The 14463-nt window shown below is 42.3% G+C and overlaps 1 protein-coding gene across 1 annotated transcript; it reads right to left on the minus strand.

Moving 5' to 3' along the window:
* Window positions 1-3789: 3789 nt before the first annotated feature.
* On the minus strand, window positions 3790-12490 carry SNRPB2 (small nuclear ribonucleoprotein polypeptide B2). The gene is made up of 7 exons (XM_054383602.1): window positions 12473-12490; window positions 12042-12129; window positions 9346-9518; window positions 7272-7412; window positions 5683-5736; window positions 4786-4874; window positions 3790-4122 (listed from the first exon to the last, which is right to left on the minus strand). The coding sequence occupies exons 2-7, from the start codon at window positions 12103-12105 to the stop codon at window positions 3963-3965; spliced, it is 681 nt and encodes a 226-aa protein (XP_054239577.1). The 5' UTR covers window positions 12106-12129; window positions 12473-12490; the 3' UTR covers window positions 3790-3962.
* Between the last annotated feature and the right edge of the window lie 1973 nt (window positions 12491-14463).

The following is a 14463-nucleotide window of genomic DNA, read 5'->3' on the forward strand; positions in this document are numbered from 1 at the left end:
ACTTTATAATGCAAATCCTAGCCACTATTAACATGAAACAAATTCTCCCTTTCACTAGTTTCCTCTGTGCTAATGAAACCCATCTAGTAATCTGGTTCTAGGTTAAAGACTCCAGGTAGATGATTTCAAGGTTGACCTACTTGTACTTTCCCCATATGCTTCAAAATAGTGTATAGCTAGTTACAAAACATTGATGAAGGCAATTACTGTAAACCTACCACTCAGTTTTTTTGTAAGCATAGAAATAAGTTATGAGTAAGTATTAGTTGTATGTCAAACCATACAAGTCTCTGGGAAAGGACCCATCTTCTTGGATGTTAAGAACAAGTTCTTTACCATGAGGGTAGCAGAACACTAGAACTGGCTGCACAGGGAGGTAGTTGAGGCCACATCCCTGGAGATATTCAAGGTGAGGTTCAACAGGGCTCTGGGCAAACTCATCTACTTGAGGGTGCCCCTGCTTACTGCAGAGGGGGTATGACTAGGTGATCTTTGGAAGTCCCTTCCAACCCAGACCATTCTGATTGATTCTACTCTGTCAAGTGTTTAGATCTTCAGTAAAACTACAAAGCTGTAAGTTGTCCCATTGCCAGGGAAAAATCACCCTTCCAGAAATACATCTACTTAACAGAACACTAACACATTTCCAGAAGTTCTCCATTCAGCTTTTTGAAACACCAATGGTTTTGTTATGAGAAAGCAAGCAGGCTTTCAGAAAAGGGGAACTTCCATATGACAGTATCTGTCTATACGACCTCATTAATGTTTGTAAATACGTAAAGGGTGACTGCCAAGAGGATGGAGGCAGGCTCTGCTCAGGGATGCCCAATGACAGGACAAGAGGCAATGGGTAGACGTTAAGGCATAGGAAGTTCCATGGAGAAGTGAGGAAAATTTTTTTCACTGTGAGGGTGATGGAACACTGGAACAGACTGCGCAGGAGGGTTGTGGAGTCTCCCTCTCTGGAGATATTCAGGACCTGCCTGGATGCATTCCTGTCTGATCTCTAGGTGATCCTGCTCTGGCAGAGATGTTGGGCTGGATGATCTTTCAAGGTCCATATCAACCCCTAACATTCTGTGATTCGATGATACTTAACAGAAAAAAAGGTTGTAGTGTGGTTGGCATTGGTCTCTTCTAGTAGTTAAGTGACAGAATGAGTGGAAATGGCCACAAATTTCACCAAGGGAAGTTAAGATTGGATATTAGGAAAAATTCCTTTTCTGGAAGAATAGTCAGGCACTGGAATAGGCTGTCCAGGGAGGTGTTGGAGTCCCCATCCTGGAGGTGTTCAAGAAATGTGTGGACATGGCACTTCGGGACATGGTTTAAGGGCCATGGTGGTATTAGGTCAACAGTTGGACTCCATCTCAGAGGTCTTTTCCAACCAAAACAATTATATGATTCTATGTTACTAAATTATGTAGCACAATATCCAGACTCTAAAAATGCAAGCTTTGGGTAAAACATATGTAGCCTTGAAAGAATACTAGCCAAATCAAGAGGAACTCTAATAGGATCAAGCCCTTAATGCAGCATTTGCAACGTCTGCAATAGCAGAGCTTCTGTTAAAGATTTTATTGAGGCTATTTGCCTGTATAAAGGCCCAAAGATTGGATCCCTGAGCATCTGTGATATGCTACAATCAACTGCCACAATTATGATTTGTTTTTACAGCAAATTAGCATTACACAGCCACATATAATTATGGAGCCAGATGGGTTTTTGCAAATTCCTTACCATTGTAGGGAGAATCGTATTTGCTTCTGGATAGATATGTTGCTCTGGGACTAAACTCCAAGGAAAATACCTGACTGTCCCCATCTGGTCTTCACACTGTTCTCCATAAACATTCAAGCAAGGAGACGTATAATTAGGTACCTGGAAACAGTCCTCATCTGGTTTGAGCTACTTCATAATTTAGTCTAATTATTGTACTATTAGAAACACTGCTAGTTTTTCTTACTCTGATCTTAGATTTCCCAGTTTCCAATTACCTGCCACAGGAAATGAAGCACTAACACAAACTCTGAGACAGGCATACTTTTTTTTTTTTTTGGAGTAAATCAACACAAACTGTAGCTTATCGGGACATTTTTTATAAAGGTAGTTATTACTATTTTTACTTCCCTTAAGGGGTTCATGATGAACTGTGATAAAAGCTCTCTCCTCCACAGATTTAGCAAGAATCACAGAATGTTAGGAGCTGGAAGGGACCTTGAAAGATCACCTAGTCCAACCCTCCTGCTAGAGCAGGATCACTTAGAGTAGGTCACACACAGGAATGCATCCAGGTGGGTTTTGAATGTCACCAGGGGAGACTCCACTCCTCTCTGGGCAGCCTGTTCCAGTGTTTTGTCACCCTGACAGTGAACCAGAACCACAAAGTATACCAACACTAGGTTGGGTAAGACTTTGAACAACTTGATCTAGTGGAAGATGCCTTGCCCATGGCAGGGGGTTGGACCTTAAAATGTCTCTTCCACTTCAATCATTGTATGATTTTATGTAAAGCAATCATGCCTCCCTGAAGGTGCTGTACTTGTTCATCCAGTGACGGCTTCTAAGTCAGATTTCAATCGTTTCAGAATGCAAACCAGAAGAAACAGGAAACAGGTGCTCTACAGCTACAGCCAAGCCACCCAACACAGGAAAAGACTGCACTGAGCCATGGTCATAGAGCAAATGCTACTTCTACAGGGAATCCTGCATTATTTCTTTATCTGAAAGGGTAGTTAGCGGCCCCAGAGAAAGTATTCAAGAAGTGAGAAATGGTGAAACATAAGCAGTGTGCAACTGGTTCCTCTCAAACACTGAATCTCAAAGGGTCTGACTGCAATCCTCCTAGCCAACACCATACAGTAGGCTCACATCACCTGCACTGCCTTGCAGGTCAGAAAGTTCTTCCTAAGCACTTAATAAAAACACTGGGAATTGGGCTGGAAAAAGCGGGAAGTGAAGACAATACATTAAAGTTCATATTTCTTTTGTGGACCTGCTTCTACTTCTAGCCACCATTCTACAGACAAAACCAAGCTGAGCAACAGTGCTGTTAAACTGCAATTAATTTCTACCCATACCTGGGAAAAAACTCCACTAATGGTAAATGGTTTTTCTTGAGTGACAAAATTATTATTCCCGAAAACCAGCTGTCCCTTTGATAATGAATCTGAAAACTCAGTTTTGCATTTATTCTGACTATGCTGACCTTTAGCATTCCTGCTCACCCCTTTTGCTCTGGAAAGAACCATTTTTCCAGCTTTCAGTTCTGCGAAACCACAGGATGTTAGGGGTTGGAAGGCATCTCTGGAGATCTTCCAGTCCAATCCCTCTGTCAGAGCAGGAGCATAGAATCTAGCACAGGTCACACAGGAATGCATCCAGACAGGTCTTGAAACCCCCAGAAAAAGAAACTCCACAACCTCTCTGGGGAGCCTATTCCAGTGCTCTGTGACTCTTACAGTAAAGAAGTTCTTCCTCATGTTGAGGTGGAACTTCTTGTGCTGTAGTTTACATTCATTGTCCCTTGTCCTATCACAGGGCACAAGTGAGAAGAGGCTGTCCCTTCTTTCTTGACCCCAGCCCTCATATATTTACATACATTTATTAAATCCCCTCTCAGTCTTCTCTTCTCCAGACTAAAAATGAGTGTCATCTTAAAAGTAATTAAGCTAGTACACTAAATAAGCCCTGCAAGCCTAAGATCAAGAACAAGAGGTATTTGAGGAAAAAACATGGCTTGAAAACACCGTAAACTGAACTCATTTTATAAAAATCAGTATTCCAACACAAAAATTTACTCTCCAGTAGACATGTGAAAATTCTACATCTGTTCAGGCCACTGTGGCAATTGTACACAAGTCTGTAAGTTTTCTGGAGAGAAGAGCATGATGGCAGCTGATCCAAGTATCAGCGTATCATGAGAGCAGTTCTCCACAGAAGTCCTTTCTAGGAGCATCCGTTTATTTCTTTGCATAAGTGATTTTCATGGCATGAGATGGAGTGATCTTGAATCCCTGGAGGGCATCTCGAGCAGCTCCTGCTTGATTCTCATTTTCAAACTCCACAAACGCAATGTCGTGGCGCCCAGGCACCAAGCGCACCTCTTTGAATCCAGGAAACCTTTAAAAGAAGGTGAAAGGGTCAAGTTGTATTTCCCGGTTTGAACACATCTCTCTTCAGTAGCAAGCAGACCTTATCATCAGCATCTATTCATCTAATGGTTACTACTAATGAAAGATTTAAAAGGAAGGGTTTTACAGGGCCAGTCCTCAGAACCTTGCCTCAGTGAAGGATCACAGAATGTCAGGGGTTGGAAAGGACTTCTGGAGATCATGGGAGTCCAACCCCCCTGCCAGAGCAGGAACCATATAACCTCATACAGGTCACACAGGAATGCATCCAGACAGGTCTTGAAAGTCTCCAGAGAAGGAGACTCCACGGCCTCTCTGGGAAGCCTGATCTTTACATGGAAGCAGTTTAAGCAGTCTTTGCACATACAGAAGCAACTAAGCCTAGTTTTCAGACTCCTGCTGTTTTCAGGTCTTCAATATTACAGCCACCAGCTTATATCTGGTGCAGATTGACAGTAGGTAACTTACACAATCAATAACCAGCTATGAACAAATTGGATTTGCTTTCTGCAGCAAGTCATCAGAACTGACATCTGTAATCCTGGCAGTAAGACAAAGAACTGAGATACTTGCAAAAGAAACTCTTATGTCTAAAAAAGGCAGCTTGCTAACCAAGCAAAGCATACAGGTCACAAAAGAATTCAAAACTTACTGATTGAATAACATGGACAGCATCATCTCGTTTGTTTCCTCAGGCAAGTTATTAAGGAAAAGGATATAGTTTGGTGGGTTATCAGGCACCTGCAACAACAGAAGATCAAAGCTCAGAAGATTATGCATAGCAATATGTTCCTCTGCATGATTATTGGAACCTCATATTCCTCATAGTCTCACATACTCTTAGTGCTGCTCATACCACTCCTAGCCAGACTTCGGTCTATCTTATGTCGCATGTTGCCACAGCCTCTTGGTCCTTTCACAAGGATGCATGGAGCTGGAAAGGCTCTCATTCCCACAAAAAGCAGGGTAACATTGTCTTAAATGTTGTATTTAAACTCAATAGCTGATACTGCTGTACTCTGACACTGATCAGATCCCCTCTCAGTCTTCTCAAGATTAAACAACCTCAGGTCTCTCAGCCTTTCTTCATAGGGGAGATGCACCAGTCCCCTAACGATCCCTGTGGCTCTCCATTGGACTTTATCCAGCAGATCCCTGTACAGTCTCCTTTCTGCTTTACTACTACAACAATAATCTAAAGGGAACTTACTAACAATAAAAAATATAATTAAGAATCCTTCAACTGATACCAAGCACAGAACAAATTTAAGAATCAGGTAGGATTTGTTAATCACAAATCATGCTGTTTTCTGTGAGAAATATCTGTCAACCAAACACAGTAGTTTACCATGATTTGTTTGGTTGGTTTTGCTTGTTTACCATGATTTGTCTGTTAGAAACAGACAGCTTCCCCAAACAATGAGGAAGCTGTAAAGTATATATTCAAATTTCTATACATAACAACTATTATTCATTTTAAACATTGGTACTTCCACTCACAAAAGAAAAAAAAAACCAAAGAAAAAGAGAAAAAAAAAAAAGGCATTACCTGCTGATTCTGTGCTGCTGTCCCTGGGGCATTGGCTGCATTTTGCGTTGCCCCCTAGTAAATAAGTAGAGAATAACTTTACAAAGGTATTCTGTTAGAAATACATAAGTACACATCACCACTTTTCTGTACAACTCAAGATGTATGTTAAGATTTTCCTAAACCTACAATCCAAGAACTTTTGTTATGACATACTTCCTGAAGTGAAACAAAGCACATGAATTTTGCTGAACTCCAAAACCAGGCAATCAAGGTTAAAACACCAGGTCCACGTTACAAAACAGTTTAATAAACAGGAAGGAACTAGGCTTGAATCTTAGAATCACAGAATGGTTTGGGATGGAAGGAACCTTAAAGGTTATCTACCTCCACCATGCACAGGGACACCTTCCACTAGACCAGGTTCTTAAGGCCCTGTTCATCCTGGCCTTGAAAACCTCCAGGGAGGGGGCATCTGCAACTTCCCTGGGCAACCTCTTCTAATGTCTCACCACCCTCGCTGCAAAGAATTTATTTCTAATATCCAGTCTAAATGTAACCTCTGCCAGCTTAAATCCATTCCTTCTCATCCTATCACTACAAGCCTCTGTAAAAAGTCCCTCCCACAGAGCCTTCTCTTCTCCAGGCTGAATAGCCCCAAAGGAAGAGGGATGTTGAAAATTAAGGCCTAGACAGGACATACCTCATAGGAAAAGAATTGATGCTATATTAAAATTGCAGTTAATGAAGCAAAGGTCCTCAACATCTGCTTTGAAGTTGGATGTTTACACCATTTGAGCCTTGCTTCATCAGTTTTTAGCCCAAAAAGGGCCATCTTATCTTCACAAGACTCCCTCCTTCAGCTTTTTGGCAGGCCACCTTGGCAGATCTTCATTTAACACTAACAACTGCTGATGGCAAACGACTTTGGTCCTGAGGCTGCTGTATCAACTTGCCTTCCTGTCCCCCATCTGCCTAGAAAACGCTGCTTTCTCTGAGTACTCTTACCTCTCCCCAACGATAATTTGTGCCTTAGCAGGACATGCAGCTCAACAGCATAATACTCTAACTCTGTGCTTGGATGTTTTCTGCTATACTTCAACAAACAAATTGCTAAATGATGTTTAGGCCAGGCCAATCCTTAGTGGAGATGTGTTCCAAGCCAACTCCTTTTCATCTAACTAAATCAATTATCTTGTTCCCACATACCATTCTTCAGTGCTTACAGAGCAAATGGTGCATTAAAAACACTGAAGTAAAAAAAGCTGGTTGAAGGCTTGAAGCTGGCATTAAGGATAAGCACACACCCTTCCTTTTCTTCCTTCATAGAAATGGAGATAGTTTCTACTTGGGTTTATTGTACCTCTGACCTACATCTTTATTTTCATCTGGTAACAGGAAAGGAGGGGCAAAAAAAAAAAAAAAAGGACCATACATTCAGCCTCCTCTCCTTAAACTTGTAGTAAACGCTCAAGAGCACTAAATATCACAATTTGGGGAATTCTTAAGTACCAGAAGACAATACTTATTCCTAAAAACAAAATAAAATAAAATCAAAATAGCTTTTGTGTTTGTTTGTTTCATCTTTTTTAAACAGGGAAGCAGCTTACCTGGATAACCTTTTTGTTTGCTGCATTTGCTGACAGCTCCATAGATTTGGCCTTCTTCTTTTCTTTCCTTTTTTCCTTATCAGCAAAGGTACCACGCATTTTGGAGATGATATCAGAGTCTGTTTTTGCATACTGGATACGCTTTTGAAAAGGGAAAAAAAAAAACCACCAGTACATTTTGCACTTAATACCAAACATTTTGTACTGCTTTCATTAGCTATGTTCTACTATGCCTTTACACTTACCCCTCACCCCAGGAACCTCATATTAAAAATACTGTTAGAAAATCTAGGTATGCTTACAGAGCATCTAATCATTATAATTAATTCTGAACATAACTACAATACTCTAAAATAAACCTAAAGATGGAAATGGCTCATTTAAGTAATTGGAATTAGAAATCTATTCATCTAACAGTATCTTTTCAACATCTGTCAAGGTAACAAATGTACAAAATGATATAAGAACATCTGACAAAATTGGCATTAGCTGCTATTAAAAAGCCTGAGAGGGTTTTTTCACCCCATTTTAAAAGGGGTTAAAATTTTACAGTGATTTTTCCGATCTCTAGGGAAAATTGAGTTTGGCAAAACAGACTTCTTAATCCGAAAGGCAAACACCTGCCTGAAGCCAAACAGATTGCATCAAGCATCAGCAGCACAACAGTGCTCGTTTTCTGACAAAGGCTGCCCAATGCTCTAGTCAGAGGTGTCAGCAGGTTGAGCTATGAGATGTGCAACATTGTTTATGCACACAGTCCTATGCTTTTACCATCAGAAACTACCTCAGTACAAAATTACATTAGCAGTTCAAGTGTGCTTTTTTTTTTTATAATGTTTTTGCTTAGTGCATAGATGGAATATGCATGCTGCAGGCAATAATCAGAGGCAAGTACACCTGAAAGCTTATGAAACCCTAATCTTTTCATTTCCTATTGAGTTTTACTGAGCATAAAACCCTTTAAGGGTAAAATACAAAACTGGGCCTGCACAATTCCTTGTTAATAGTTTTCTTAGAAAATCTGAGAGCATTAATGAAAAAAGCTTGGTGGCTCAGTAACACAACTGTCTCTGCTCAAAGCCACCAACGAAAAGCAATATTAAGACACCCATCCATAACTGAAGTGCATCGTTTGCATTTATTGTTATGCCTCACAAATGCAGAATAAGGGGATGTCTAATTATCCATGCAGCAACAGGTCAATTGGTGTGCCATTCTGCATATTATCAAGTACATTATTAAGTCACATTCCATCAGCCAGCAGACTGTGTGCTTCAGTGAAGTTCTACTGGAATTCTGTTATTTGGTTCAGTGATGCACAAGCAGAACCAGCTATCACTTAAAACCCAAACAATTACTCACTGGTCACATTTGTTGATTTCTGGGAAATAAAACTACAGAAACCTTCACCCTACTCACTATTACCTTGGAAAGGAAACATCATATTCCAGCTATTTATTATGAATAATAACTAAAGTTACTTGAGACAAATTAACTTGAAAGGACCTGTTTCACTAGCAGCACTGAAAGAATGTAATCACTTCAACAAAAGACATGATTAAAATGTAAGTATTTAAAATCTTAAAAACTTTAATCCAGCAGGAAGTCATCACTTATTCACAGATTCATAGAACAGTTTGGGTTGGAAGGGACCCTTAAAGATCATTTAGCTCCAAGCCCCTCAGCCACAGGCAGGGAAACCTTCCACTAGACCAGGTTGCTGAAGGCGTCATCCAACCTGGCCTTGAACACCTCCAGGGAGGAGGCATCCACAAGCTCCCTGGGCAACCTGTTCCAGTGTCTCACCACCCTCACTGTAAAGAATTTATTTCTAATATCTAGTCTAACTCTACTCACAAGATGTAAACGCTAAGTTCAGCCTCTATTGTGTGTTTTAACTCCAGTCCCTCTGTCATCCCTCAAGCTCCCTTAAGTACATCTGTCCATCAGGACATGTCCAAATAACTCTACATTTATAAGTGGTAGTACGTTCACAAGGCACAAGTACCAAAACACTGTATCATACCACAGTATTTTTTTGACTTTCCTTTAAAATGCTAACAAAGTATCTTACCATAGGTTTTCCATAAAATGGGAAGCCTTGTAGCTGTCTCAAAGCATTGGTAGATGATCCAAGCTCTTTAAATATCACAAAAGCTTGTCCTCTCATCTTCATCGTCTTTAAAGCCACAATGTCAACCACATGACCAAACTGAGAGAACAATGCATACAGGGACCTCTTCAGTTCTGTTCATCATAAGAAAAAAAAAAAAAGATTGTAACAGGATGCATGCAATTATCCACTTCTGCAGAGTTTGCTGTCCCTTAGAGACCACATCATTTGACAGCTTTAGCTCACACAGGGACCTGTTTCATAAGTTTTGACTAAACTGCTGCATAAGAATAAGTTTATTTGCCTGGGTTTTGCAGCTTGGTTTCACACCTCAAGTCTTCAGCTCATGAAATAGCTGTACCACCATCCATTCTACCATTCTAAGAGTAACAATGACATGAGGGTATGTAAACACATTTTTTCATATGTGTATATAAACACACACACATCCTACAATACGTTCAAATATGATGGCAGCTGTTAAAGACTGATGAGAAAATAAATATTGTAATACACAACAGTACATAGGCATGACTTAAACTAAGAACACAGCAAAAGAGTAACTGCTTAAAGGTTGATGAAATTTGAAAATTTTGTGTGTAACTGATTAAGGAATTCTCTCATACACATGAAATGTGTCTTCATGTCCTGGATCCGAGGGTGTTTTTGTACGATCCCATGGTACCTGACAGCTGCAACGGATTTATTTTCATTACTCAAAATCACTCAACCACACACCAAATGAAACATTAATCCTATCAAATCAAGCAGGCAAATTCTCTGTATTCTGTAATCATTCTAACTCAAAAATCTCACGTGTGAAATATTTCAGCAACATAGCAGCACTGTGTCATATATCGCTGTTGAGACTTGGTAATACCAGCACCCTGATACTTCCTCAAGCTGCATCTGACCAACTACCATGCTATATTTTTAAAGAAGTTTTTATTACAAAAACATTTCCCTTAACAACTTCAAAAACTGTACTAGAGAAAAAAAAAAATCACATTTGTAACCTTTACAGGTAGTCTGAAATTCTGTATTTAAAAATTGTAATCACAAAACTTCGAAACAGAGACTTACTTGTTTACAGGGCACTTAACATGCTAGAACCAAAGCTTAGGGTTATATTTATTGAGTAGAAGCATCTTGACAAGTGAATAAATAATTTCTCAGCAAAGCTGTACCCACGTTCAGCCCTCTCTCTGAAGCACCCTGAAGAAACGTTTGAGTAGTGCTGGCTTGATCCAGCCACCCAAATCACAAAGAACAACAAATAAATGACCATCATCATCACTTCAGATTACAAGATGAGCATGAGTATTAAGCAGTCCTGTGCAGACACTGAATATACAGTCAGGTAAAGGCATGAGAATTTTTTTTATCCCTCCCTGAGGAGCTAGACTTTGTCAGCACAAAGTCATCTCTTCCTAAACAAAGCTGCAGTAACTGCAAAGCATTGTCTCTAACATGACGATGCAAAGCACGCTGGCTCATGCCATGCTTGCTGCTTTTGCATGGTGTTAAAAACAAATGAGGAACACACAGATGTTCTCACATTTCAGCAAGACAGGACTACTGACCACCAAAACACATGCCAACATGGCTGTTAATATCCATCACATCTTCTCAGCGCTCCTTGTCAAGGGTTAGGGCTACGCCAACCACTAGATGACAAATGATCTACCTTCCCAAAGGGGCAAAGAAGGGGGATAAGGGAGAGACTTATGGATAGGAAAAGGAAATACAACAGCTGTAAGGAAGCAAGAACAATAAAAAGAAAATATACTAATCCTAAGAAAATAATGAAATATCCTAATAACAACCATGTCACCATCGATGATGTACCAGGGACTGTGGAAGGTCCAGATGGGAACCAGATTCAGGATTTCAGAACTGGATTCAGGGATCAAAGGCAGAAGGGTTAACCCAAGTCCTCCCCAGATGCTAGCAAGCAAAGAAGAGAGCTTAATCCTTGTGATATTCAGTAGAAAGCTGAGGTATGACATATATACAACGGAATACCTTGCTGGTCAGTTTTGGGCCACCTGTCCTGTCTGCTCCTTCCTTCAGATGTAACCTCTTACTGCAGCCCAACATGGGGCACAAAATTTAGAGGTGACCTTGGTTTCTATGGGAGGAAATATGAGCAAAACAATTCTTGGCAGTAATTATAAACATTGAGAGCATTATCATTGCTAGAAGCAGACTGCAAAAACTTCAGAAATTGCCATCACTGAGAAGAGACTTGGTTGAAAAGCAAAATTAGTGAAGAGACTTAGTTTTGTTCTAGTTCAACCCCAAACCTCCCATTCCCAGTTATTCGCTGACAAACAAACCTAACCTGTGCAGGTATATGCAGAACCACAGGTGAGAGGAAATGAGAAGCTTCCTTAGAAACATGGCCCTTGCCTCACAAAAATACTTAAACACTGCTACATCTGTGGAGTTTAACTGCTGCTTTACTACAAACAGCCAGTTGCGAGAGCTCGAAACACAACCACCACCTTTGCGGCACTTCAGAGTACCCCGGCAGCTACTGAAGCCACTGCACCCCCAAAGGACCAAGGGCTGCGCAAGAGTACACGACCAGGCGTGGAAGCCAGCGCCAAGTGGCAACATCCGTATCCTTTATGACAAAGACGAGTCACTGATACCTTCTTTTTTAATCTTATCATTGATGTTGTTGATGTAGATGGTGTGGTTCGGCCTGATGTCCATCCTCTGAGACGGCTGCAGACCTGCCTGAGGGTAGATCACACGCGGAGCCATTAGCAGCGTCCCAGGCGAGGTCCGAGCTCCCAGGTAGGGGAGTCACCAGCGCAGGTAATACCCCAAGCCACCGGTACCGCAGCGTGCGCAGGCATATCCCAGCCCAAGCAGCCCGCCACTTGCGATGAGCCGTGACAGGCCCGGAGCGCTGCCCACCCTCCCACAGGCTGCACGCCCACCCTGCTTCTACCCTCCCCGCGCGGGAGAGTGCCAAGTGTAACGAGCCGGGGGATCCCAAGGGGCAGCGCCGGAGGAGCAGCCAGGAGCCAACCCTCATCCCACCGCACTCCTCACCCCACACCGCCGCCCGCCTCACCTGCTCTCGCCGACAATGGTGGCCGGTACGCAGCGCAGGCAGGAGAGCCGCTCCCGCAGCAATCGATATGCCGAGCGCCGGCGCATCGATACCGAGGGAGGGCTGCCCTGCACCAGGCGCCGCCTGCTGCTCTGTTGGTGCCTCTTTCAGCACTGCCGCTGCTGCCAGCGACTCACCGTGAGGGGAGGGAGGGACTCGAGTCTTAAAGCAGAGGGAGGGAACTTATCAATGCTTATAAATACTTAAAGGGCTGGTCTGAGAAGGATGGGGCCAGTGTTTTTTCAGTGGTGCCCAGTGACAAGAGGTAATGGATACAAACTCGAACAAGTTCCATCTAAACATGAAGAGGAACTTCTTTTACACTGAGGGTGGTAGAGCACTGGATCAGGATGTCCACAGAAGTGGTGGAGTGTCCATCTTTGGAGTCATTCAAAACTTGCCTAGATGGTGCCCTGTGCTCTAGGTGACGCTGCTCTGGCAGGGGTTATCTCCAGAAGTACCTTCCAACCCCTATCATTCTATGATTCTGAAGTCCTTAAATTGTTGAGAAGGCAGTCTAAAGAAGACCATGTCAGCATGTTTGCAGATGACACCAATCTGAGTGGTGTTGTCAATAGGCCAGTGGGACAGGATGTCATCCAGAGGGACCTAGACACGCTGGAGAGGTGGCACAGGTGAACCTCATGAGGTTCAACGAGACCAAGTGTAGGGTTCTGCCCCTGGGATGGAACAATCCTCACTACCAGTACAAACTGAGGGATAAGGTGGTAGAAAGCAGCCCTATGGAAAAGCACTTAGGGATGCTGATGGATAACAAGCTGGACAGGAGCAGGCAGTGTGTACTTGCAGCCCAGAAGGCCAATGGCATCCAATACAGGAAGGACATGGACCTGATGGAGTGGGTCCAGAGGAGTGCCACAAAAATGATCAAGGGGTTGGAGGACCTCTGCTACAAGGACAGGCTGAGGGAGCTGGGGTTGTTCAGCCTGCAGAAGAGAAGGCTCCAGGGAGACCTAATAGCAGCCTTCCAGTACCTGAAGGGGGGCTACAAGAAGGATGGAGAGAGATTGTTTGCAAGAGCTGTAGTGATAGCACAAGGGGCAATGGCTTCAAACTAGAGAAAAACAGATTTAGACTGGATATTGGGAAAAAGTTCTTTACTGAGAGGGTCGTGAAACACTGGAACAGGTTGCCCAGGGAGCGGCTTGGGGCCCCATGCCTGGAGATATTCAAGGTGAGGCTTGACAGAGCTCTGGGCAATCTGATCTGGTTGAGGATGCCCCTGCTCACTGCAGAGGAGATTGGACTAGACCTTTGCAGGTCTCTTCCAACCCAGACCATTCTATCAGACACAGGAAAAACCTTAACCAGACGCAAAGTAGGGAAGAATTCATGGCTTCTGCAATTCTTCCAGCACAGCATGCTACACTCGTACTTGCTCAGTCACTTTAAGCATGAATGATTCATTTTTGCAGAATTTGAATGCCATAAAGTAGAGAAGCTGTGTCCTGCTCCTCAGGTAGGATTTCTCAGTCTGCCTTCCAGTTCAACAGAAGTGACATTCATTCCTCAGGCTGGCATCCCTGACACCCCTCCTCCTCAAGGTTGATTTGGATTACCTCTTTTCTCTTAATCCCCAGACAGGGAGGTACAATGATCTCATACTCATTCAAATGGTCATTTGTTTAAAAGGCCCTGAAAGCTCCAAGTACTGTAAAAATTATTTCAAATTTTTTAGCAAGAATGCCTGTAGCAACTTAGTGAGTAATTATAATTCATCACCAACATAAAGGGCTGGAAACATGCTTCCAGCTTGAACAAGTAGCTGCTTTGTCAGAGATTGTCAAACAACATTGGAGAAACAGCAGAGAGCACAGAAGGTACTTGGAAATATCTTTGTAGCTGCTGCTCTTCCCCATTCCTGCCCTTTGCTCAAGTTCAAACAAACCTAGCTTTTCATTATTATTGCTGCTATTTGTTACAAAACCTGT

Source organism: Indicator indicator, chromosome 9, assembly GCF_027791375.1.
Source record: "Indicator indicator isolate 239-I01 chromosome 9, UM_Iind_1.1, whole genome shotgun sequence".
In the NCBI taxonomy this organism is placed as follows: Eukaryota; Metazoa; Chordata; class Aves; order Piciformes; family Indicatoridae; genus Indicator; species Indicator indicator.